Below are 27161 nucleotides of genomic sequence, written 5' to 3' on the forward strand. Positions count from 1 at the left end.
GAGCCTACACAGCCATTTGATACAGCAGCCAATGCATGGTCATGAGGTGATCTCAAAATGTCATGCTTTACCTCCCAATTACTAGGCCACATGTGACTCACATCATTAGATGTCCACATGTCATTCTGTGCGCACACCTTGTCACATTGATGTGGGTTATACAGTAATGGAGCTGGGTATGACTAAGACGAGGAGTCATATATCTTATTTGTGGACCTGGGGGGAGGGGGCGCCCCGGCTCACTGATTGTTATTCAAGTTAATGTGTGGGATGCTGAACGGCTTTTTCACCTCCGAAAATGGAAGCTGTAAGCTGTGCTTGGACAGACCTACGAGCTGTTGCGCTGCACTGATGCGCAAGTGATGGTGACAGGGAGAGAGAGCGGTACAGAGAGATGCTGCTAGATGTTTGGGCGTGTTATATAAACGGCATCTGTCGTTACATAATCCAACTCCGGTCTTAGCAGAAACATCACTCTGCATCTAACCCCTTTTCCTTTTAAAGGTGAACATGGGTTAACTCCTTCCACGGTTAACACTTTCTCACTAAGCGACTGTTTTGATGATGCATAGGTTGTTGATTCTACTCGCCCGAAGTCTTAAGTGTCACATTCCTGATGGTAACACAGTTCCCTGAAAAAAATATTCTATTAACATAAACACTAACAACACACTGGTGTGGGTGGAAATCTCAGGTGGAAATGCCCACTTAGTGAACTGTTCTTATGTTTTTAAAGTTGTCTTGGCCTACAAAAATATGACAGGCGGGCCTACCACTGGAAAACAGGGCTACATACCTAATCAGACCCATATCTGTGGTTCAGAGCCTACCTTATAGTAAGTCATGTGATCATACTGTAATATATTCATGCTTCCTAATTTATTCAGACTTGATTTCCTCTGAGTCACTGACACTAAATAGTTGAATGCAAATGTTTACCAGGCTTTCCTAATACTGTCAACATGAGGAATCCAGGCTTATTTTATTTTTCAGCACGATGTGCCTGCTATGATGATAAAACGTCCATAACATTTTGATTGGTCCAAGCAGATCCTCAATGTCATTTACAACAAGTGCAGTAAACTTGATTTGGCATGTCAGTGGCATGTCAGACGATCTGTCATGTAGATCAGATGTTCCTGACAGACATGGGATGTAAAACAATGTGACTGTCGATACTCTCATTGCGTCACGTCAAATTTACTGAGACGAGCTGAACGTGGGATAGATGTGCCGCTTTTATCACTGTCAAATAAATTCAGATGTAGAGATTCTCGAAGGAAATGTATTACAAATCCAGAAAAGTAGGTTTAATGAAGACAATAGTATATAGTATAGTAAGGATTACCTGTGTGCTGTCCCTGTATACCTTGGTGAACATTAAGATGAAGTACTTTTGTTTGTATATCTTATCTGAACATAAACGGGGCCAGGGAGAGGATGTTGGAAAGGGGTGGCAATAAGCCTACGGTTGAGATAAAAATGTAACATGAGGAATGTATTTCTCTTCCAGGTGAAGAAGCCTATATGCCATCGGTCTACACTCTATGTATTTCTCTTCCAGGGGAAGAAGCCTATATGCCATCAGTCTACACTCTATGTATTTCTCTTCCAGGTGAAGAAGCCTATATGCCATCGGTCTACACTCTATGGCATTGGATTTGGTCTTCAAATTGGTATTAATGCTAGACATCACTTGAGAAGTTGTTGTAAGTAGGCTCACTTTAAAAATAATCGTCAAGAGGACTCACAGCTCATTATCTTAATGAGCAAAGAATCGCCACATCAGCTGAAAAACTCTAAGGGAAGACTAGAGGAAATCCGTCACCTGAAGAGAGGAACAGGAGACTGACTACACCAAGTACATATCACCTGAAGAGAGGAACAGGAGACTGACTACACCAAGTACATATCACCTGAAGAGAGGAACAGGAGACTGACTATACCAAGTACATATCACCTGAAGAGAGGAACAGGAGACTGACTATACCAAGTACATATCACCTGAAGAGAGGAACAGGAGACTGATTATACCAAGTACATATCACCTGAAGAGAGGAACAGGAGACTGACTACACCAAGTACATATCACCTGAAGAGAGGAACAGGAGACTGACTATACCAAGTACATATCACCTGAAGAGAGAAACAGGAGACTGACTATACCAAGTACATATCACCTGAAGAGAGGAACAGGAGACTGACTATACCAAGTACATATCACCTGAAGAGAGGAACAGGAGACTGACTACACCAAGTACATATCACCTGAAGAGAGGAACAGGAGACTGACTACACCAAGTACATATCACCTGAAGAGAGGAACAGGAGACTGACTATACCAAGTACATATCACCTGAAGAGAGGAACAGGAGACTGACTATACCAAGTACATATCACCTGAAGAGAGGAACAGGAGACTGATTATACCAAGTACATATCACCTGAAGAGAGGAACAGGAGACTGACTACACCAAGTACATATCACCTGAAGAGAGGAACAGGAGACTGACTATACCAAGTACATATCACCTGAAGAGAGAAACAGGAGACTGACTATACCAAGTACATATCACCTGAAGAGAGGAACAGGAGACTGACTATACCAAGTACATATCACCTGAAGAGAGGAACAGGAGACTGACTACACCAAGTACATATCACCTGAAGAGAGGAACAGGAGACTGACTACACCAAGTACATATCACCTGAAGAGAGGAACAGGAGACTGACTACACCAAGTACATATCACCTGCCGTTGGAAGACAACTGAGCATTTCCACTGTTAATTAGAAGTAGTAATTAAACATTGATGAGAAACCCAGTTTAATCTGAACCATAAGGGAATAGGTGATGCTATGACATTGAGAATAAGGAAGAGTTCTGTGATATGTGAGTTAGAGGCGGAGGGTTTAAAAGAGATGTTGAAAGATTCAGAGCTCACTGCAGGCCATAGAGCGAGAGCGGGAGAGAGGGGAAAAAAAACCCTTCAAGCCTTCACACATCTGCCTTGGCTGGCTGAGAGAAAGGTCAGACAGGTAAAAAAAAAAAAGGAGAGAAGTCAAGTCAGAATTTGGCGGCATAAATGGGTTCAGTGTATATAATCCGTTTCAGGGTTGAATTTATGTTGCTCTAGGATTCCCATGAACTATAGTAAATGAATACATGTTCGAAGAGCACACACAAAGACCCTGGAAAGACTGCAGAGAAGAAACGTTAGGTGTCCTATCCACAGGAAGGTTACATTCAATCCATAATGATCATTCATAAAACTGAGTGGCCACGTTTACATAAGATGCCGACAGCTTGACGATTGGCACTAAAACACAGGGAATTAGTTTGCTTGTAATGGAATACACGCTGCCTTTTTTTTCTGTCTATATTAAAGCTCCTTCTCCCCATAAACAGATGGAAACCTCGCTCTCCCGACTCCCAAGAACCAGAATTCTATACCAAATGGGTTTCACTTACACTCTACTCTCTATCATGTTCTCTCTCTCTCTCTCTCTCTCTCTCTCTCTCTCCCCCTTGGGTTGATAACTTGATTGACAGAATGTCAGAAGGTCACCAATTACAGATGGTACAGATAATGAGACAGCCTAGTATGTTTATTTGAAGACTGATTGACCCATAGGACGACCATGGGATGTTTGACGTGACCATGGTAACCAGCAACAATTGGAATACAATACATACTGCAGGTTTGTCATTGAACAACAGCCAACTACAAAAACAACCCAGCTGCTTTTGCACAGGAGAACATTGATTTGATATTTGTTTTCTACACGGATGGTTACTTGTGGTAAGGTAGTTATGCTACTTGTACCGAGATACAAGTATTGTGCTGTGAATTGTGCTAGTCAGTGTGTGGTTCTCAGTTTCCCTCAGGCAATAGCGATGGCAAAGATATAGATTCCTTAACAAGCAAGTCAAAACTGTTCTAAAAAACTAAACAATAACATATGTCTTGTTCAGAGAATTTTAAGAGACTGGCAAATATGCCAACACTGTGATTACCCACAAGCAAACAGAGATGGTCAATTATGTATTGCTATTAAAGTTTGAATTCAAACCTTCCTCTGGCAACTGACAAAAACGGTGCAAGGACATTGCAGTATAAAATACATGCTGTTGAGACAGCAACTCTCAATCAATATACTACCACAGTATCAGTAGTGACAGTGGGTGGAACAGCCACAATTATATTTCTACACATTATATAAACTATTACATCTAGTGGATGGTACAGTATCTGTACAGTCACCATTTAAAAACGGGCCCTTTTTGGTTAATGTTATCTTTTTGCTGTGAAACTCATTCTGTTGGGCGCGATGCTTCCAACCTACACAAACAAACGCTTGACAAAATACTACTCACACACAGTCTTTACTTTTCATAGCCCACCAAAGACCATGTTAGTTTTTTTGGTCATGTATCGATAATTGCATTTGCAATGAACAGCAAGATACTCTAGATTTCAGATCCTATACAGTTTGTTGTAATAGTCATAATTGCTTGAGCCTGTTGTCAGGTGTCTTTGATCAACACCCTGCCAGTTATCCCGTGTTCATTTTGTTCAAGTAAACTCATTACGCTATTCAGTAATCCGCCAATCAGCAATTATCTAATCAGCAATCGTCCAATCATATGTCTGTGCTCTCCACCTCCTCATCATCCAAAACGGAGTCTGACTGAGAGATCATAAAAAGTTTATCTTTGTTTGAGTATCGCCTTGAGCCCCTGTCCTGTGGTTCCCCGGATCTGATCTCCTGTTCATTGGCTTCTCCTCCATCCCTCTGACACTTAGCCAGAGCCTCCTCTGAGGTCACTTGGCTGAAGGCAGTCATCTCACATGACTCCCTTGACTCAAATGACTCCCCCCCTAGGTTGCCCAGTTTGATGTACCCACCGCCTCCCAGTACTTCTAGGCGAGGGCAGCTGAGTCGCCGAGAACGTTCCACTTTCCAATCGGTGGGGGTGGATGGAGTGATGCCCAGGTCGATGGACCGGGAGTATTCCGTCAGTGCGCTGAGGGACAGGTGGGAGCCTGTCACTCTGTGTCCGGTGGGGGAAGAGGGGAGTAGCTGCACCTGTGAGCCCTGCGGCGCCCCCTGGAGGCTACCACTGCTCTTGTATACTTCTACCGAGTCTTGAGGCAAGAACATGGCCGTCCGCAAAGTCTCTACCTTGGCCTGAGTGGTGGTTTCTGGAACTACGTACCCCACCCGAGCCTCATTGTCTTCCTCCCCAGAGTCGCACAGCGCGGCTCTGCTCCTGCCTGCCTCTGCTTTGGCCGAGGGCCTGCGCTGGTGCTGGTTGGCCCGGTGGTTGGGTTTGGTCATGGGGAGAGTGAAGGCGTTGACCGAGGAGGCCACTATTGTCTTGGTCTCCCACTGTTTGGGGATGGGAATAGGGCTGCTCTGCTGGCCGGCCCCGCTGTGTCTGGAGATAGTGTAGACTGTGTCGGTGAACGTCTGCCTCTCGAGTGACGAGACCCTTGACCTGGTCAGGGAGTGGCATCTGGAGGGGCCCCGACTGCCCTCATCCGGCGAGCCCCCTGAGGGCCAGGTTCCTTTGGCCAGCAGGGCGGCGGTATACGCAGCACTAGGGTTCCCTTCCACGCCTTTGGACTGCACATAATTCACAAAGCCATTGAGCGGCGTGTTCTCCTTAGTCCGCAAGCTGTGGATGTCGATGACTGTGGAGTAGATGTCCCTCAGGTTGATGACTTTGGTCTTCTTGTCGCGGTTCTCGTGGAGCACCGCGTTGGCGCAGATGAACAGAAAGATGCCAATGCCCATGATGAGGGGCCCGAACACCTTCAGCTTGTCTGAGTACAGATAATTATCCAAGAACTCGGCCAGGAAGCCCATAGGAGGCTGCTCTAAACCTGTGCCGTTGGAACGATTGTTACTGACCAAATCCCTATCCATGTGAAATCCGACCTTTGCGTTGTTTGTCCAGTTGCCTGTCAGCCCTGACTCTTCCTTCTTGTCGTAAATCCTTTGGGTATGGCGCGGCGCAGGGTATAGTGGGCTCTCCCTAGGCCAGTAGCCCAGTATGGCCATGGAAATGCCCACCAGTAGGATCAGAATCCCAATGGCCGCCACTACCCCCGAGATGGAGCATAGATTCAGCTTGCCCTTGACCACCACCACCTCGTTCTTCTGCTTCTTCTTGGCTTTCCTCTTGCGCTTGTTCTCGGCGCGGCTCTTGGAGCGCAGTGAGTCCTGCCTCCTGTTGATCCGCAGCAGGCCTCCGGTGGCGATCATGGTTGGGATGCAACGGATGGACGGACAGCTCACTCACTCATCCTGAGGCCAGAGAGAGAGAGGTGAGGGGGAGAGATAAAGGGGGGAGGAAGAGAGGAGGGGAAGAGTGAGAGATAGGCAGGGAGAGAAAGAGGAAAGGTTTGATAATAGCTCTAGATTAACAATATCGATGATGATACTCAAGCAGTCCATAATAGTTAATGCACTGCTGAATTTGCCAGTCCTATTCAGTTGAATAGAGCTACACCTCTGCTGTGCTCTGACTAATTTAGATCATCCCAGGGAAATATGCTAAGTTCTGCTCTTTCAGGATGAAGGAGGAGGGAAACAATAAGAATCAATGCAAAGTGAAGCCTGTTTCCCAGAGGCACTTGCTCACTGGGTGACAGCTCGAGATGTGTGGGAGTGATGACATTTCTGCCACAGCACAGGGAACAGAGTAACAGAAATTAATGTGCACACACAAGTCTGGACACACACACACACACACACACACACACACACACACACACACACGCTCTGGGGTGAATGCACCAAAATGACAAGGCGGCATGGCAGAGCGGGCGAGGTAGACATTCTGTGGCTTCACAATACACTGTTCTAAGATCAACAGGGGATATAAATACACACATCTTAAAGCCTAGCGGACTGTGAAGAATGAAAACAACTGGCCATCCCACACTGCCACACCTCTCCTCTTTCTAATGTAAGGGGCGAGAGAGCAGAAACGCCAGGTAGCACCGTTACTAAGCTGCATAGAGAATCAGGATCACCCTATAGAAAACACTGAATACAGGAAGAAGACTGTCCCTTAAAAGTCTTCACAGTGTGTGTAGTGTACTTGCTGGATCTTGCTATGCACAGCACATCAGGAACGGATTTGAGACTAAACCTTGGGGGACTCCTGGAGTTGAATGATAATTTTTTATTTAACCTTTAACTAGGCAAGTCAGAACAAATTCTTATTTACAATGATGGCCTACCGGGGGAACAATGGGTTAACTGCCTTGTTCAGAGGCAGAACGACAGATTTTTACCTTGTCAGCTCGGGGATTCAATCCAGCAACCTTTCGGTTACTGGTCCAACACTCTAACCACTAGGCTACCTGCCGCCCCATTGGGCCGGACAAGTTTTAAAACTTTGAACTAGGTACATCGTCACTATCAATAGCGATACCAAAAACAATGCCAATACCTAAACAATGAGAGGAGGAAAATCCCCTTGAGATAGAGGCAGATAAGGAGATAAGTAAAAGCATCCAGTGACCAGCAATGTGCCTGTAAAGGTGTTCTAAAGAGTGTTGTGTTACAAGATTGAGATTATATTGATGTTATTGTGCAATGAGTGATGATGGTACACATATGGTGAGCTAATGCACCACCTTGAAGCAGCCAAGCAGCTCTCCATTGAAGAAGGTGACTACAGATCTCCTCACCTAAACCAGAGAGGAGTGAGAGAGGAGAGGAAACTCAGACATGGCTGCTGCGGCAGACCTAGCCCCTCGGCAGACCTAGCCCATCTGACCTGGATGTGAGTCTGATACACTTTGATACAAAGAGCTTTACCATCTGTGGGAGTCGTTAAAAAGATTCTCTCTGCTCTCTGACTACTCTGCTGACTACTCGGAAGAGCCAGTCGAAGCGTGATTCTCCATAACACTGGCACATCTACCACCCCAGGAGGGCATATTCTGATACATAATCCAAGACCTAAATCTTGACCACAAATGTTAATTGAGATGCATGGAGATTGGTGCGCAATGCAGTTACCAGCTGGAGCGAGTGACTCTCTCATGGCGTGAAACAGCCAGTAGCCTCATATTTACTCAACAGCGACCCCCAGCGTTGAGCTGAGTGCAACTGTATATCCGGACCACGGCACCACTCTAAAGGATGTTGCGCTGCTTGCTTAGCGAGTACCGCTTCCTCCTGATTCGGCTCACACGAGGCTCAAACTCAGGACCTCTACCTTGCTAGCACAGGTGACTGCCCTCCTGAAGCATCTCACCAGTCGGCACCATGCGAAAAGCTAGCTATACGCTGGCGCAAGTGGGGACACTTCCGGCTGAGGAGTAAGTTTCACACACCCCCAATGTGTTACATGCACACTTCCCTCTGCTCCCAGGTGTTTCGTTGGCTCACAGACACAGCTGATTATTGATGGCTACCAATTATGACATTGGAACAATGGCTTCAGTGTAACTAATGACCAATAGTCCACGAAAAAACAAACCAAGATATAAGGGTTCAATAAATCAATCACAAATAAATAATTAAATTGTGCAATACACCCTGCATGTGCAACACAAAATATGTTGATTGCTCATCCTCTATCATAAAATGATTATCTTACAAAAAATAGTGAGAGAAATAAAAACACACCACATCCCTGACATATGATCATTTGGTAAAGTGTACCTTAATAATAAAGACTTAAGAGGAAACAGCTCTTTAGAGGGCTAATAAAAAAACAAGCTCCTGGGTGAAAACTAAGCCTCTTTTAATACTCCCCTGGCTGGCAAACAGACGGAGCAGAAAGAAGCACCTGGTGTCAGAGATAATTCAAAGAGACAAGCCAAATGGCTGCTGGGCCCACAGGAGCACTTTCAGGGCTGTACCCCTGCACGCGGCATCCACCCAGCTGAGACTTCTACACACAGCTAGCATAGCGACTAGTGGATGGAGGAGAGAAGAAGCTAGCTGGTAGCTAACAATTTCAGGCAGGCACAAGTGTTTGTGTTGGCATTTTTGCATTAACCCTTGATCATAGAAGGTCAGTCCAATTAAAAAGGGCTAGCTGTGTGTAGGCTAGCTCATTTAGCTTCATATGATGGCTTCAATGTTAGCATCGGAGGGAAAAACTGCCTTTTTTCTCGCAACTCACAAATGATGAGGACAAGGAATTGTCCAGTGAGTTTGACAGCTCACAAATGATGAGGACAAGGAACTGTCCAGTGAGTTTGACAGCTCACAAATGATGAGGACAAGGAACTGTCCAGTGAGTTTGATCAGATTGGCGCTATTACCGGTGAATGGCAGTAATATTTAAATCCATTTTGTTTTATGCGTAGCTTGCAAGTGTAGAGCACACAGGGGGGGGGTATGCCATAAAATGTAAATATCCATCAATCCTAAATCAGCAGGGAGAGAGAGAGAACAGACAGTGCTGACATTTGGCCGGTGACATTTGGCCAGGAATAGCCTCCTGGTTATACATTGCAGCTATAATTCTTCATTTGTGATGACAAATGTACTGTCCAGTTGCAGGTCTAATTAAACCGTTGTTGCCTGAGCATTTCTCTCACTTAGACTAATGAATGGACTGCATAAAGGCACAGGCCTACATCTTACAATAGGGAAAATATACAGTAAGGTTGAAGGCATGCTTTGTTCATTGTGTGTGAGCCACTGTTGCCTGGTGCCTAGGGGTGTAGCTAAAGCAGTGTGATCAAGCTGGGTATTGTGTCAATCCATTAACTAATGTACTGTAACCCTTCACCACATTCACATCACCAGTTACTTTCTGTTCCTGCTCTTTCACGTCACAATAACCCTCAGTAAATCCTATTTCATACCACAGGATAATTCAGTCTTGACCATAATGTCAAGCGCATTATTGAGGGCGGGTGTGGATTGCAGCCTCTGCAAAATGCCAAGTGGAATCCAAGGCAACCCCAGATGAACGCCCACAGCTAGCTGAAATGGATTTGTCTCGGCCAGAATCATTGGCTATTGATGGATCACCGTGTTATATGAATTATAGCACAGTTTTACTCCTGGCAATATATTTATTCTCTGGTATCCAACTGAATTGCTGTCTGCTTCAAAGAAAAATGACAAGTATTTCTCCTCTTTTGTTGAAGGATGCTAGATGGTGTAAAGAACATGGGTTCTCTGTCAGGAGGAAGAAGAATGTCCAGTAGCGATTTGCTTTTTTACAGGCCACAGTTGCCATTTTTAATTATCACTGGCAGTGGCCAATCATTAGAGAGAGCATGAAGTAGCAATCAATTACGTATATACTTGTTAACGCAGTTATAGTTGACAACTTTGAGCTAATTAAAAGCTACAATACAAGTCAACCAATTTTTCTGGGATTTAATTAAACCTGCATTGTGGAAAGTAACATTGCTTTATCTTATGTTGAAACCCCCTATTTCAAATAAGACATTACGTGCATTGTGTTTTTCATGGAGTGTGCTTTCTGCAGTGGGGGTTTGATTGAAATTCAAACTAAAACTGGTGTGACTAAAAAGATACATCATGTCAGTTAAATTAACAACCCCAAGAAAATATCAACACAACCCCTGACTCCTGATTACATTTTTGTACATTTACCAAAGAAATAATTGGACATGCACTGTGGACAGCAAAATGTATTGAGGAACCGAAGCATAACAGGGTTGTATTGTCATCCTCCTGCGAAGTCGATAAGGCATTTATGATCAATGAATTAACCTTTGAACTGTAAGCTGACATGTAACCTCAGTGTCACACACACACACACACACACACACACGAGGGACCTATTCTATGCTTAATGTAAAATAAGAGAGTAGATAACCGTTTACTCCTGCCGTACGGCGGCCTGGCTTCACACACATTCTCAGGGCTGTAGAGGCACGCTGAGGCAGTAGTAACCATTGGATACATCTCTCCATCATCAATCTTGAATGACTCTATAACAACGGCATCATAACTTGATCTCTCCTCCGTTCTCCCAGGACTGGTACATAAGCATGGTGAAATAGTACATACACATGATGATCTCATAAATGGTACATACACATGATGATCTCAGAAATGGTACATACACACGATGATCTCAGAAATGGTACATACACATGATGATCTCAGAAATGGCCACTGAAGTGTTGAAATTAATGATCAGCGCCGGCATGGACTCACTTAGGCTGTGGTAAATTTCAATGACTCGGGGAAAGTTAACAGGCTTGAAGTAAAAATGACATTCTGGTGATGTGGCAATAGCAACGAGGTGCAATTGAGTTGCTCCTTTGATTCTGCCGACCTCCTGGGCAGCACTATTCTCTACCTGTCTCTCCAGTACACCTTAGGGGCCTTCATAATTGGTTATTTTTATATATACATCTATACACACTACCGTTCAAAAGTTTGGGGTCAATTAGAAATGTCCTTGTTTTCCATGAAATTAGTTGCAAAAGGAATAGGAAATATAGTCAAGACGTTGACAAGGTTATAAACAATGATTTAATTTAAATAATAACTGTATCCTTCAAACTTTGTTTTTGTCAAAGAATCCTCCATTTGCAGCAATTACAACCTTGCAGACCTTTGGTATTCTAGTGATTCTATTCTAGAGATTCTATTCACCCCATACTTCCTGAAGCACCTCCCACAAGTTGGATTGGCTTGATGGGCACTTCTTACATACCATACGGTCAAGCTGCTCCCACAACAGCTCAATAGGGTTGAGATCCAGTGACTCTGCTGGCCACTCCATTATAGACAGAATACCAGCTGACTGCTTCTTCCCTAAATAGTTATTGCATAGTTTGGAGCTGTGCTTTGGTTATTGTCCTGTTGTAGGAGGAAACTGGCTCCATTTAAGCGCCGTCCACAAGCTGTGGAATGGTGTTGCAAATAGGAGTGATAGTCTTCCTTCTTCAAGATCCCTTTTACCCTGTACACATCTCAAACTATACCATCACCAAAGCACCGCCAGATCATCACATTGCCTCCACCAGGCTTGACAGATGGCGTCAAGCACTGCTCCAGCATCTTTTCATTTTTTCTGCATCTCACGAATGTTCTTCTTTGTGATCCGAACACCTCAAACTTAGATTAGTCTGTCCATAACACTTTTTTTCAAATCTCCTCTGTCCAGTGTCCGTGTTATTTTGCCCATCTTAATCTTTTCTCTTTATTGGCCAGTGATATATGGCTTTTTCTTTGCAACTCTGCCTAGAAGGCCAGCATCCCGGAGTCGCCTCTTCACTGTTGACATTGAGACTGGTGTTTTGCGGGTATTATTTAATGAAGCTGCCAGTTGAGGACATGTGAGGCGCCTGTTTCTCAAACTAGACACTCTAATGTACTTGTCCTCTTGCTCTGTTGTGCACCGAGGCCTCCCACTCCTCTTTCTATTCTGGTTAGAGACAGTTTGCGCTATTCTGTGAAGGGAGTAGTACACAGCGTTGTACAAGATCTTCAGTTTCTTGGCAATTTCTCGCATTGGAATAGCCATCATTTCTCTGAACATAAATAGACTGACGAGTTTCAGAAGAAAGTGCTTTGTTTCTGGCCATTTTGAGCCTGTAATCGAACACACAAATGCTGATGCTCCAGATACTCAACTAACTAAAGAAGGACAGTTTTATTGCTTCTTCAATCAGAAAACAGTTTTCAGCTGTGCTAACATAATTGCAAAAGGATTTTCTAATAATCAATTATCCTTTTAAAATTATAAACTTGGATTAGCTAACACAACGTGCCATTGGAACACAGGAGTGATAGTTGCTGATAATGGGCCTCTGTACACCTATGTAGACTTTACATTAAAAAAAGGTGCCATTTCCAGCTACAATAGTCATTTACAACATTAACAATGTCTACATGGTATTTCTGATCAATTCGATGTTTTTTACTGGACCAAAAAAATGCTTTAAAAAAATAAAAAAAAAATAAAAAAAGGACATTTCTAAGTGACCCCAAACTTTTGAACAGTAGTGTGTGTATATACAGTATGTACAGTTTATTTAAGGTCTGCTATTTATACCCACCTCTAAACTCCTCTTCGCAGATAGACATAACCACCTTTAAACTCCTCTTCACAGATAGACATAACCACCCCTAAACTCCTCTTCACAGATAGACATAACCACCAACACACCTCTTATCCTCCATCTCTACATAAATAGCAAAATACCTCGACAGCCCTCAGCTTTTCTACTGCAGTATATTGGTCTTTCTACCATGTCTCCTCAATAGAGTTGGATACAGTAGATGTATCACTATGGTATCATCCCCCTCTGACGAACACAGAGACTACTGTACTGTGCCCTCAAACTAATTCTCATCCCCCTCTGACAAACACAGAGATGGCTGTACTGTGCCCTCAAACTAATTCTATGAACATCCTTCACCATTTGGTGCCGTGCGTCAGGGTCACTATAGGTCCACAACTCTATCCATCCTCATAGTGGTGAAGTATCAAGCTCTATCAGACTAGAAAACTCTCAACACTCCACATTTCGGTTCCTGGACTCTGCTTGTCTGTTGAAAAGCACATTAGCCAGCTAATTTCTGACCCAGAGCAACTCTTCAGGTCTAAGGAAAGCTAAGGTCACCAAACCACCTCTGTTACAGGAGCATGCTGAAACATGCCCTGGGGTTCTACAGGAGTCATTGTGATGGGGAGGTGAAGTGTCACAACCTGTGTTGTAGAATAGGAAGAAACCTGTTTCTCAGAATTCTTTATCTGTGTCTGTGCTTTCTGTTTATCTGAGGGATGTTCAACATGCTTTTACTTATGATCCCTGAGGCAATGACCAAACACAATTGCCTATCTTATCAGAATTATATTTACCATAGGAGAACATTTGATAACCATGCATTGACATTGCACCAATTTATAACTATTTAGCAGGTTATAGAATCATAAGATTTCAATGTCAGCTGTTTTCCAAACATAATCCTAATATTCTTGTTTATGTTCAAAAGACAATTTCAACAGACAACTGAAGCACATTTGAATAATTGATTACATAATCAGCGTTATAATGACGAGTTTAGTGCAGGGGAAGTACTGCAGGGGCTCCATGGCCAGATAAAAAATGATAATTTACATGAATATTACACACAGATTAAACAACTATTGACAAAGGGATTGTTTAATAAGTTTAAAGTGTGGAATACAATGTGCTATTATGTTGTTAACCCTGGGAAACATGGGTCTGGGAGGTTCACAGGGATATTACTGTAATCCAGCAATTATACATTTCCGTAGTTCAAAGCTATCCCCAAAAATGTTTTTTAAAATGCACTGTAATTTAAGCTTAAAAACGGCAAAGTTTTCTCTCTGCCTCATCGCAAAATGTGTAGAATTGAAGGATATTAGGTTTAAAGCTGCAAAAACAACAATGTCTGCTCCATGACAAAATGTGTAGAATTGAAGGATATTAGCTTAAACTGCTAAATGTTCTCTCCAATACTAAGAGGTGACCTTTTAAATATTATTTCCCCGGGTCTGACACTTGGTTCGTCCAGCCACTGCATACATCATAGTAAAACTATATATTTTTTATTGCACTCGAGTTGTGTTGTAATTATGAGGGGTACTTTATGAATTTGCTATCAAAGGGGTCCCAGAACAATTTTGGGGGGAGAACCCTGGTTTAGCACACTCAGTTGGTAACTGATCTACAAATTGCTGTTAACAAAAGTGAGGTTTCTGATTATGTGAATGCCCCCTCTTACCTTTCAACTGCCTTCAGTCACAATGTATAGTGAACCTTTAAACCCCGCTAAACCTTCACTGCCCCCCCCCCCCCCCCCCCCCCCCGCATGCACGCGCGCACACACACACACAGAGAGCGACACAGAGGCAGGCACACACACGCACAGAGACACAGAGGCAGGCACACACACGCACACAGACACAGATGATGATGATAATAACAGTTTCAGTTAAGAGGAACACTCAGGTGCCCATGGCAAGGCATATCTATGACCATGCCACAGAAACAGACTGATGAGAAATGCACCTATTGTGCCATTAAACGATGTTCACTTGATGCTGAATAGGAATTTAAATGTAAACTAAACACAGAACAGACATGTCTACTGTAGCAGAATTAAGATTTTAAAAACTATTCAGTAGCCTACATAAAAAATGACGAGGACAGTTATTTAGGCTCGTCGATTTCTGAGTAGGCTATGCAATAATAACAGATGCGCAATGGCCAGTGTTTTTACTGTCTCCACATCTAAACGCATGACGTGTGTCAATTATTCATTCATCCAGTCCTTGGACAGGCAACTGAGTATTCATAAGTGCAGTTGATTAATGTTCAGTAGGCTATTCAAGGATATGATAACATTACAGGTATTGATAGACATGTATGAATTGTCAGATATTGATATGGTGCATTAGGTCCAATACATAGATAACCCCCCCCACCACCACCACCACAGAACAGGAGCAATTAAATTATGTTCAATTTATGCGGTCGTGACAGGAGCCATCTACAGTATAACGCATAAACAAGCACAGTGAAATTGCATGAAATTCAGATGAGACGCTTATTCTAGCCCTAGTTCTTCAATATTATATCAAAACACCTATAACGAAAAGCTTACCATAGAAGACAGGCAAAAACAACCACATCTTAAACACTAAAATAAAGTTTAGATTCCTGGGCGTGGATATCTCATGTCCTAAAAGGAAACTCTGTTCATTCCATGTAATTCCATTTTGGCATAGGTTTAGCGATCTTCAGCAAGGACAACCAGTCACAGTCACTAGGCGCTGTAGTTTTCATCGAGGCTCAAGCTTTTCCAAGTCATCCTGCATCTGGGTGAAAAGCGTATCCCTTTTATTCGGCGTACTCGCGCTCCTCTCCAGGGAGTGTCTTTTCAGCGAGCAGCGCGCCGAGTTTCTAACGGACAGTTTTGAGCTTGCAAGGCAGTGGGTGAGAATGCTGATGTTTCTCTAATTCTTGGGTGTTGTTGCTATGCTACCACCACAGCAGTCATCGACTGAAATTTCGGCAGGATTTTAATAATTGTGTTCTTAACTATCCTCTCGTTAACATAAAGTCCCCATCCATGGTTGGATGTGCAGGTGCGCTGAAAGCGAAGACCAGTCGTGCTGTGCTGCGGTCAGAGCGCGTATGGTGAGACCTTTCCAACGTTTTCGGCTAGAAGTAGGACCAGTGGACTATTGTTAGTGACGCCAACTAAAATGCGCAAGGCACCTGGCGCATTTAGAAACATAATCTATCCAGAAACATAATATATCCAGAACCTTCTATATCTGCCGCATCACATATGCTTCCAAAATTCCTGCAAAAAAACATACCTGTAAATTGCGCGCCTTATTTATGCCAGATACAACGGTAATTATTTTCTGCCATTGAATCTGATTCCACTGGTCACACACTGGTTCAATCAATGAAATGACGTTGAACCAACGTGAAATAGACGTTGAATTGACGTCTGTGCCCATTGGGGTAGGTCTAACTGTCCATCAAAATGTTAAATGAAAAATGATGTTTATATGGGAAGAATGGCTAGGTTAGTGGCTTACCAATAACAGAGACCAAACAGAAATGTGCATTGCACATACAGTATAGTATCTCTTCTCATTCCCAAACAGATTCTGGGGATGAGGAGTACACATTTTGATCCAACATAATCTCACACTCAATTCGTGCAAATATGTACAAAAAGTATTAAAGCAGATGTAATGTGTTTTTGTGGATATTTTCTCTGCAGGTGGAGAAAGTATCTTACTGAATGAACAATTGCACCTGAGGTGTTAGGCTATGTAACAGTAATGAGTATTTCCCAGCACCATGCCGTGCCTACCTACAACATGCACTATGATTTTGATGAATTCATTCTGTAATTATGTGATGTAGCATATATCTTAAAGAAATGCATCCATCAAATGCATATGATATATATATTTTTTTAAATACAGGAAAATTTACTTCATATGTTGCCTTCTATAAACGGGTTTGCTGACAACGTCAGGAAAATGATACACACGCAACAATGTGGCCAGAATGTGTGCATTGTGCCTTCAGAACAGTGCCTTCAGTCAGTAAGTATTCAACCTCTTTGTTATGGCAAGCCTAAATAAGTTCACGAGTAAAAATGTGCTTAACAAGTGTTGAATATGATTTTTGAATTACTACCTCAGCTCTGTACCCCACACATATCATGATCTATAAGATCTCTCAGTTGAGCAGGGAATTTCAAACACATTCAACCACAAAGACCAGGGAGGTTTTCCAATGCCTTGCAAAGAAGGGCACCTATTGGTAGATGGGGGGGAAAGACAGACATTAAATATCCCTTTAGCATGGTGAAGTTATTCATTACACACAAAACTTGTGACAAAGCAATTCACTTTTTGTCCTGAATACAAAGTGTTATGTTTGGGGCAAATACAATACAACACATTACTGAGTACCACTCTCCATATTTTCAAGCATGATGGCTGCATCATGTTATGGTTATGCTTGTAATCGTTAATGACTGGGGAGTTTTTCAGGATAAAAAAAGAGTGGCGCTAAAGATAGGAAAAATCCTAGAGGAAAACCTGGTTCAATCTGCTTTCCACCAGACACTGGGACATGAATTCACCTTTAGGCAGGACAATAACCTAAAACACAAGGCCGAATCTACACTGAAGTTGCTTACCAAGAAGACATTGAATGTTGGCCAAGTTACAGTTTTGACTAAAATCTACTTGAAAGACCTGAAAAGACCTGAAAATGGTTGTTTAGCAATGATTAACAACCAATTTGACAGAGCTTGAAGAATTTGGAAAAGAATAATGGGCAAATGATGCACAATCCAAGTGTGGAAAGCTCTTAGAGATTTACCCAGAAAGACTTACAGCTGCAATAGCTTCCAAAAGTGCCTCTACAAAGTATTGACTCAGGGGTGTGAATAGTTATGTAAATTTGATATTTCTGTGTTTAATTTTCAATCATTTACCAAAAATGTCAAAACACCTGTTTTCACTTTGTCATTATGGCGTATTGTTTTTTTATTTTATTTTTTATTTCACCTTTATTTAACCAGGTAGGCCAGTTGAGAAAAAGTTCTCATTTACAACTGTGAACTGGCCAAGATAAAGCAAAGCAGTGCGACAAAAACAACACAGAGTTACACATGGGATAAACAAATGTACAGTAGATAACACAATAGAAAAATCTGTATGCAGTGTGTGCAAATGAAGTAAGGAGGTAAGGCCATAGTGGCAAAGTAATTACAATTTAGCAATTAACACTGGAGTGATAGATCTGCAGATGAGGATGTGCAAGTAGAAATACTGGTGTGCAAAAGAGCAGAAAAACAAATATGGGGATGATGAAGATAGTTGGTTGGATGAGCTTTTTAAAGATGGGCTGTGTACAGCTGTAGCGATTGGTAAGCTGCTCTGACAGCTGATGGTTAAAGTTAGTGAGGTAGATGTACAGTTGAAGTCAGAAGTTTACATACACTTAGGTTGGAATCATTAAAACTCGTTTTTCAACCACTCCACAAATTTCTTGTTAAAACAAACTATAGGTTTGGCAAGTCGGTTAGGACATCTACTTTGTGCATGACACAAGTAATTTTTACAACAATTGTTTACAGACAGATTATTTCTCTTATAAATCACTTGATCACAATTCCATTGGGTCAGAAGTTTAAATACACTAAGTTGACTGTGCCTTTAAACAACTTGTAAAATTCCAGAAAATTATGTCATGGCTTTAGAAGCTTCTGATAGGCTAAGTGACATCATTTGAGTCAATTGGAGGTGTACCTGTGGATGTATTTCAAGGCCTACCTTCAAACTCAGGGAGTCTTTGCTTGACATCATGGGAAAATCAAAATAAATCAGCCAAGACCTCAGAAAAAAATTGTAGACCTCCACAAGTCTGGTTCATCCTTGGGAGCAATTTCCAAATGCCTGAAGGTACCACGTTCATCTGTACAAACAATAGTACGCAAGTATAAACACCATGGGACCACACAGCCATCATACCCCTCAAGAAGGAGACGCGTTCTGTCTTCTAGAGGTTAACGTACTTTGGTGTGAAAAGTGCAAGTCAATCCCAGAACAACAGCAAAGGACCTTGTGAACATGCAGGAGGAAACAGGTACAAAAGTGTCTACATCCACAGTAAAACGAGTCCTATATCGACATAACCTGAAAAGCTGTTCAGCAAAGGAAGAAGCCACTGTTCCAAAACCGACATAAAAAAAGCCAGATTACGGTATGCAACTGCACATGGGGACAAAGATTGTACTTTTTGGAGAAATGTCCTCTGGTCAGATTAAACAAAAATAGAACTGTTTGGCCATAATGACCATCGTTATGTTTGGAAGAAAAAGGGGGATGCTTGCAAGCCGAAGAACACCATCCCAACCGTGAAGCACGGGGGTGGCAGCATCATGTTGTGGGGTTGCTTTGCTGCAGGAGGGACTTGTGCACTTCACAAAATAGATGGCATCATGAGGTCGGAAAATTGTGGGTATATTGAAGCAACATCTCAAGACATCAGTCAGGAAGTTAAAGCTTGGTCGCAAATGGGTCTTCCAAATGGACAATGACCCCAAGCATACTTCCAAAGTTGTTGCAAAATGGATTAAGGGCAACAAAGTCCAGGTATTGGAGTGGCCATCACAAAGCCCTGACCACAATCCTATTGAAAAATGTGTGGGCAGAACTGAAAAAGCATGTGCTAGCAAGAAGGCCTACAAACCTGACTCAGTTACACCATCTCTGTCAGGAGGAATGGGCCAAAATTCACCCAACTTATTGTGGGAAGCTTGTGGAAGGCGACCCGAAACGTTTGACCCAAGTTAAACAATTTAAAGGCAATGTTACCAAGTACCAATTGAGTGTATGTAAACTTCTGACCCACTGGGAATGTGATGAAATAAATAAAAGCTGAAATAAATCCCTCTACTATTATTCTGACATTTTACATTCTTAAAATAAAGTGATGATCCTAACTGACCTAAGACAGGGAATTTTTACGTGGAATAAATGTCAGGAATTGTGAAAAACTGAGTTCAAATGTATTTAGCTAAGGTGTATGTAAACTTCCGACTTCAACTGTAAGTCTCCAACTTCAGTGATTTTTGCAATTTCTTCCAGTCATTGGCAGCAGAGCACGTGTAGGAAAGGCAGCCAAAGGAGGAGTTGGCTTTGGGGGTGACCATTGAAATATACCTGCTGGTGCGCATGCTACGGTTGGGCGATTCTATGGTGACCAGTGAGCTGAGATAAGGGGGAGCTTTACCTAGCAAATACTTATAGATGACCTGGAGCCAGTGGGTTTGGCGATGAATATGTAGCGAGGGTCAGCCAACGAGAGCATACAGGTCGCAGTGGTGGGTAGTGTATGGGGCTTTGGTGATAGAACGGACGGCATTGTGATAGACTGCATCCAATTTGCTGAGTGGAGTGTTGGAGGCCATTTTGTAAATGACATCGCCGAAGTCAAGGATCGGTAGGATAGTCCGTTTTTTATGAGGGTATATTTGGCAGCATGAGTGAAGGAGGCTTTGTTGGGAAATAGGAAGCCGATTCTAGATTTAATTTTGGATGGAGATGCTTAATATGAGTCTGGAAGGAGAGTTTACAGTCTAGCCAGACACCGAGGTATTTATAGTTGTGCACATATTCTAAGTCAGAACCGTCCAGAGTAGTGATGCTAGTCGGGCGGGCGGGTGCGCGCAGTGATCGGTTGAAGAGCATGCATTTCATTTTACGTGTGTAGACGGGTGAGAAAAATGATCAATTGAATCCAATTTTAATTCAGGCTATAACGCAACCAAATGTGGAATAAGCCAAGGAGTAACAATAATTCCTGAAGGCACTGTAGCTAGCAACAATGACAAGAAGCTGCCTTCTGGGGAATCGTATGTGACTCGTTTCATCTCAGTATATCTTGTTATTGATACCATGTCTCGTATTGAGGTTTTTTGACTGATGTCATGTCTATGCTAATATCAGCTAGCTAGCTGACCAACAACTGTTACGATATATTTCAGACACAACAAGTGCTCATTGTGCAAATGTATTTATGTTTTCAATAAACATTGAGACTAAATATAGTTTAGATATTGTCAACAGTCTAAGCCAACCCCGTCTGTTTTGCCCCATAGTTAAGCAGGTGTAGGTTTTTGTTGCTCGACATCATACCCATCTACTGGTATTGCAGTATATAGCCATTGGAATCCATTGGTGTACAGCTAAACATGTGATCGCTAATTAGTTTAATCATTCATATGCACTACCATGATGGCATAGCAGTCAGACATCCTTTGTCCTCGTCTTGTCGTGTCCTGTGTATATATACAGTGCCTTGCGAAAGTATTCGGCCCCCTTGAACTTTGCGACCTTTTGCCACATTTCAGGCTTCAAATATAAAGATATAAAACTGTATTTTTTTGTGAAGAATCAACAACAAGTGGGACACAATCATGAAGTGGAACGACATTTATTGGATATTTCAAACTTTTTTAACAAATCAAAAACTGAAAAATTGGGCGTGCAAAATTATTCAGCCCCTTTACTTTCAGTGCAGCAAACTTTCTCCAGAAGTTCAGTGAGGATCTCTGAATGATCCAATGTTGACCTAAATGACTAATGATGATAAATACAATCCACCTGTGTGTAATCAAGTCTCCGTATAAATGCACCTGCACTGTGATAGTCTCAGAGGTCCGTTAAAAGCGCAGAGAGCATCATGAAGAACAAGGAACACACCAGGCAGGTCCGAGATACTGTTACAAAAATATTTCCCAAGCTTTAAACATCCCAAGGAGCACTGTGCAAGTGATAATATTGAAATGGACCTGGCCGTCCCGCTAAACTTTCAGCTCATACAAGGAGAAGACTGATCAGAGATGCAGCCAAGAGGCCCATGATCACTCTGGATGAACTGCAGAGATCTACAGCTGAGGTGAGAGACTCTGTCCATAGGACAACAATCAGTCGTATATTGCACAAATCTGGCCTTTATGGAAGAGTGGCAAGAAGAAAGCCATTTCTTAAAGATATCCATAAAAAGTGTCGTTTAAAGTTTGCCACAAGCCACCTGGGAGACACACCAAACATGTGGAAGAAGGTGCTCTGGTCAGATGAAACCAAAATTGAACTTTTTGGCAACAATGCAAAACGTTATGTTTGGCGTAAAAGCAACACAGCTGAACACACCATCCCCACTGTCAAACATGGTGGTGGCAGCATCATGGTTTGGGCCTGCTTTTTTTTCAGCAGGGACAGGGAAGATGGTTAAAATTGATGGGAAGATGGATAGAGCCAAATACAGGACCATTCTGGAAGAAAACCTGATGGAGTCTGCAAAATACCTGAGACTGGGATGGAGATTTGTCTTCCAACAAGACAATGATCCAAAACATAAAGCAACATCTACAATGGAATGGTTCAAAAATAAACATATCCAGGTGTTAGAATGGCCAAGTCAAAGTCCAGACCTGAATCCAATCGAGAATCTGTGGAAAGAACTGAAAACTGCTGTTCACAAATGCTCTCCATCCAACCTCTCTGAGCTCGAGCTGTTTTGCAAGGAGGAATGGGAAAAAATTTCAGTCTCTCGATGTGCAAAACTGATAGAGACATACCCCAAGCGACTTACAGCTGTAATCGCAGCAAAAGGTGGCGCTACAAAGGATTAATTTAAGGGGGCTGAATAATTTTGCAAACCCAATTTTTCAGTTTTTGATTTGTTAAAAAAGTTTGAAATAGCCAATAAATGTCGTTCCACTTCATGATTGTGTCCCACTTGTTGTTGATTCTTCACAAAAAAATACAGTTTTATATCTTTATGTTTAAAGCCTGAAATGTGGCAAAAGGTCGCAAAGTTCAAGGGGGCCGAATACTTTCGCAAGGCACTGTATATTTACATCTTTCTTCACATATCTTTTATATATTTTCTTTTCCAAAAACTCAACTTCAAAACACTCTCCTGCAACCCGCCTCACTAATTAAAAAAAAAGTATTATTTACCTCAAATCTGAAATCCACAATAGAAGCTAGCCAGAAGCTAGCCAGAAGCTAACCAGAAGCTAACCAGAAGCTAGCCAGAAGGTAAACAGTTTACTGGTTAACGTTAGTATTCAGCTAACCATGGTTTGTGGTCATCAGCTATCCTTTAGCTCGAGAAGCTATTGCCAGATCTATTTTTCTCTCCATATCCCCGGATTTCAACCGCAAGCTCTGGACATTTATACCTGGATCTCGCAGCTAGCTAGCTTCTATCCGTGTGACTATTGGCTTACGTCGATCCCTGAGCAAACATCAATTTTTCTGGAGCTAGCCAGCTGAAGAGTTCCATCAGCCACTCCTGGGCTACAATCACCTATTCGGACCCGTTTTACTGCCGATGCAGAGCCCCACCGGGCCTTCACGACTGAACAACCGACGTTATCTGCCCAAGGGAGTTATCCAACTGGCCCCTCCGTCACAACGTTACCTGAACGCCAATCTGCAGCCCACTAATCGTTAGCTGTCTTATTGGCTGCTATCTGAATAGGTCTATCGGAAAATCTTTCTTGGGTCACTATAACTATATCTATTTTGCCAATTGGATTGATCCCCTCTACCACAAGGAAACCCACTAATCTACAGACGGAAACGCACGAGGTGGCTAAACACAGATCTCCAGCCTATGCTAGCTTGCTACCGATGGCCCGGCTAGCTGTCTGAATCGCCGTGACCCCAACCAACCTCACTACTCACTGGACCCTTATGATCACTCGACTAAGCATGCCTCTCCTTAATGTCAATATGCCTTGTCCATTGCTGTTCTGGTTAGTATTTATGGGCTTATTTCACTGTAGAGCCTCCAGCCCTGCTCATATATCTCAATATCTCTCTCATCATCACTCAATACCTTATCCAACCTTTCAGTTCCACCACCCACACATGCGATGACATCACCTGGTTTCAATGATGTTTCTAGAGACAATATCTCTCTCATCATCACTCAATACATAGGTTTACCTCCACTGTATTCACATCCTACCACACCTTTGTCTGTACATTATACCTTGAAGCTATTTCATCGCTCCCAGAAACCTCCTTTACTCTCTGTTCCGGACGTTATAGACAACCAATTCTCATAGCTTTTAGCCGTACCATTATCCTACTCCTCCTCTGTTCCTCTAGTGATGTAGAGGTGAATCCAGGCCCTGCAGTGCCTAGCTCCACTCCAATTCCACAGGCGCTCTCTTTTGATGACTTCTGTAACCGTAATAGCCTTGGTTTCATGCATGTTAACATTAGAAGTCTCCTCCCTAAGTTTGTTTTATTCACTGCTTTAGCACACTCGCCGTGTCTGAATCCTGGCTTAGGAAGACCACCAGAAATTCTGAAATCTCCATCCCTAACTACAACATTTTCAGACAAGATAGAAAGGCCAATCTACTGTAAAGATAGCCTGCAGAGTTCTGTCCTACTATCCAGGTCTGTACCCAAACAATTTGTACTTCTACTTTTACAAATCCACCTCTCTAAAAACAAGTCTCTCACCGTTGCCGCCTGCTATAGACCACCCTCTGCCCCCAGCTGTGCTCTGGACACAATATGTGAACTGATTGCCCCCCATCTATCTTCAGAGCTCATGCTGCTAGGCGACCTAAACTGGAACATGCTTAACACCCCAGCCATCCTACAATCTAAGCTTGATGCCCTCAATCTCACACAAATTATCAATGAACCTACCAGGTACCAACACAAAGCCGTAAACACGGGCACCCTCATAGATATCATCCTAACCAACTTGCCCTCTAAATACACCTCTGCTATTTTCAACCAAGTTCTCAGCGATCACTGCCTCATTGCCTGCATCCGTAATGGGTCAGTGGTCAAACAACCTCCATTCATCACTGTCAAACGCTCCCTGAAACACTTCAGCGAGCAGGCCTTTCTAATCGACCTGGCCGGGGTATCCTGGAAGGATTTTGATCTCATCCCGTCAGTAGAGGATGCCTGGTTATTTTTTTAAATGCCTTCCTCACCATCTTAAATAAGCATGCCCCATTCAAGAAATTTAGAAACAGGAACAGATATAGCACTTGGTTCTCTCCAGACCTGACTGCCCTTAACTAACACAAAAACATCCCATGGCATTCTGCATTAGCATCGAACAGCCCCGTGATATGCAACTTTTCAGGGAAGCTAGAAACCAATATACACAGGCAGTTAGAAAAGCCAAGGCTAGCTTTTTCAAGCAGACATTTGCTTCCTACAACACAAACTCAAAAAAGTTCTGGGACACTATAAAGTCCATGGAGAATAAGAACACCTCCTCCCCGCTGCCCACTGCACTGAGGATAGGAAACCAATAAATCCACCATAATTGAGAATTTCAATAAGCATTTTTCTACGGCTGGCCATGCTTTCCACCTGGCTACCCCTATCCCGGTCAACAGCACTGCACCCCCCACAGCAACTCGCCCAAGCCTTCCCCATTTCTCCTTCTCCCAAATCCAGTCAGCTGATGTTCTGAAAGAGATGCAAAATCTGGACCCCTACAAATCAGCCGGGCCAAACAATCTGGACGCTTTTGAAATTGTTTCAACCCCTATAACTAGCCTGTTCAACCTCTCTTTCGTGTCATCTGAGATTCCCAAAGATTGGAAAGCAGCTGCGGTCATCCCCCTCTTCAAAGGGGGGGACACTCTTGACCCAAACTGCTACAGACCTATATCTATCCTTCCCTGCCTTTCCAAGGTCTTCGAAAGCCAAGTCAACAAACAGATTACCAACCATTTCGAATCCCACCATTCCTTATCCGCTATGCAATCTGGTTTCAGAGCTGGTCAGGGGTGTACCTCAGCCACGCTCAAGGTCCTAAACGATATCTTAACCGCCATCGATAAGAAACAATACTGTGCAGCCGTATTCATTGACCTGGCCAAGGCTTTCGACACTGTCAATCACCACATCCTCATCGGCAGACTCGATAGCCTTGGTTTCTAAAATGATTGCCTCACCTGGGTCACCAACTACTTCTCTGAAAGACTTCAGTGTGTCAAATCGGAGGGCCTGTTGTCCGGTTCTCTGGCAGTCTCTATGGAGGTGCCACAGGGTTCAATTCTTGGATCGACTCTCTTCTCTGTATACGTCAATGATGTCGCTCTTGCTGCTGGTGAGTCTCTGATCCACCTCTACGCAGACGACACCATTCTGTATACTTTCTGGCCCTTCTTTGGACACTGTGTTTACAACCCTCCAGGCGAGCTTCAATGCCACACAACTCTCCTTCTGTGGCCTCCAATTGCTCTTAAATACAAGTGAAACTAAATGCATGCTCTTCAACCTATCGCTGCCTACACCTGCCCGCCCGTCCAGCATCACTACTCTGGACGGTTCTGACTTAGAATACAAATACCTAGGTGTCTGGTTAGACTGTAAACTCTCCTTCCAGGCTCACATCAAACATCTCCAATCTCCAAAAGTTAAATCTAGAATTGGCTTCCTATTTCGCAAAAAAGCATCCTTCACTCATGATGCCAAACATGCCCTCGTAAAACTAACCATCCTACCGATCCTCGACTTTGGGGATGTCATTTACAAAATAGCCTCCAATACCCTACTCAATATATTGGATGCAGTCTATCACAGTGCCATCCGTTGTGTCACCAAAGCCCCTTATACTACCCACCACTGCGACCTGTACGCTCTCGTTGGCTGGCTTTTTTTGCCTTTACCTCCCTTATCTCACCTCATTTGCTCACATTGTATATATACACTTACCTTTCTACTGTATTATTGACTGTATGTTTGTTTTACTCCATGTGTAACTCTGTGTTGTTGTGTGTCGAACTGCTTTGCTTTATCTTGGCCAGGTCGCAATTGTAAATGAGAACTTGTTCTCAACTTGCCTACCTGGTTAAATAAAGGTTAAATAAATAAAATAAAATGTATCTTGTTAATGTTGAGAACCCAGTTCTTCTCCAAGCACCATTATATAAAAAAGCACTCCATCAGATCAATGTATAGGCAACATATCTATGTAAATTGCGATGAGTGCAGCTAACTTCTAAGCAATTGATGGTATGTGTATGGTGTATGGTCAACTGGGGCAGCTGATATCTACTATACATAGATGATTGACTATTGGAGATGCATTACAATATCCATAG

At 42.9% G+C, this 27161-nt stretch overlaps 1 protein-coding gene across 2 annotated transcripts; it reads right to left on the bottom strand.

Annotated features, from left to right (window-relative positions):
* Positions 1 to 209: 209 nt before the first annotated feature.
* LOC110535259 (transmembrane protein 200C) lies at positions 210 to 16410 on the bottom strand. Of its 2 annotated transcripts, XR_005034555.1 has the most exons (3): positions 15612 to 16410; positions 1873 to 6314; positions 210 to 1828 (listed from the first exon to the last, which is right to left on the bottom strand). XR_005034555.1 is itself a non-coding variant. In XM_021620149.2 (2 exons), the coding sequence occupies exon 2, from the start codon at positions 6270 to 6272 to the stop codon at positions 4644 to 4646; it is 1629 nt and encodes a 542-aa protein (XP_021475824.1). In that variant the 5' UTR covers positions 6273 to 6314; positions 15612 to 16410; the 3' UTR covers positions 210 to 4643. The 2 variants fall into 2 exon arrangements, 1 of the variants encoding a protein (XP_021475824.1); XM_021620149.2 differs by having other exon boundaries at positions 210 to 6314.
* Between the last annotated feature and the right edge of the window lie 10751 nt (positions 16411 to 27161).

Source organism: Oncorhynchus mykiss, chromosome 11 (genome assembly GCF_013265735.2).
Source record: "Oncorhynchus mykiss isolate Arlee chromosome 11, USDA_OmykA_1.1, whole genome shotgun sequence".
In the NCBI taxonomy this organism is placed as follows: domain Eukaryota; kingdom Metazoa; phylum Chordata; class Actinopteri; order Salmoniformes; family Salmonidae; genus Oncorhynchus; species Oncorhynchus mykiss.

What these genes read in the sequence shown, in the direction of transcription:
- LOC110535259 (XM_021620149.2), bottom strand. Translation starts at nt 6,272, where the DNA reads ATGATCGCCACCGGAGGCCTGCTGCGGATCAACAGGAGGCAGGACTCA.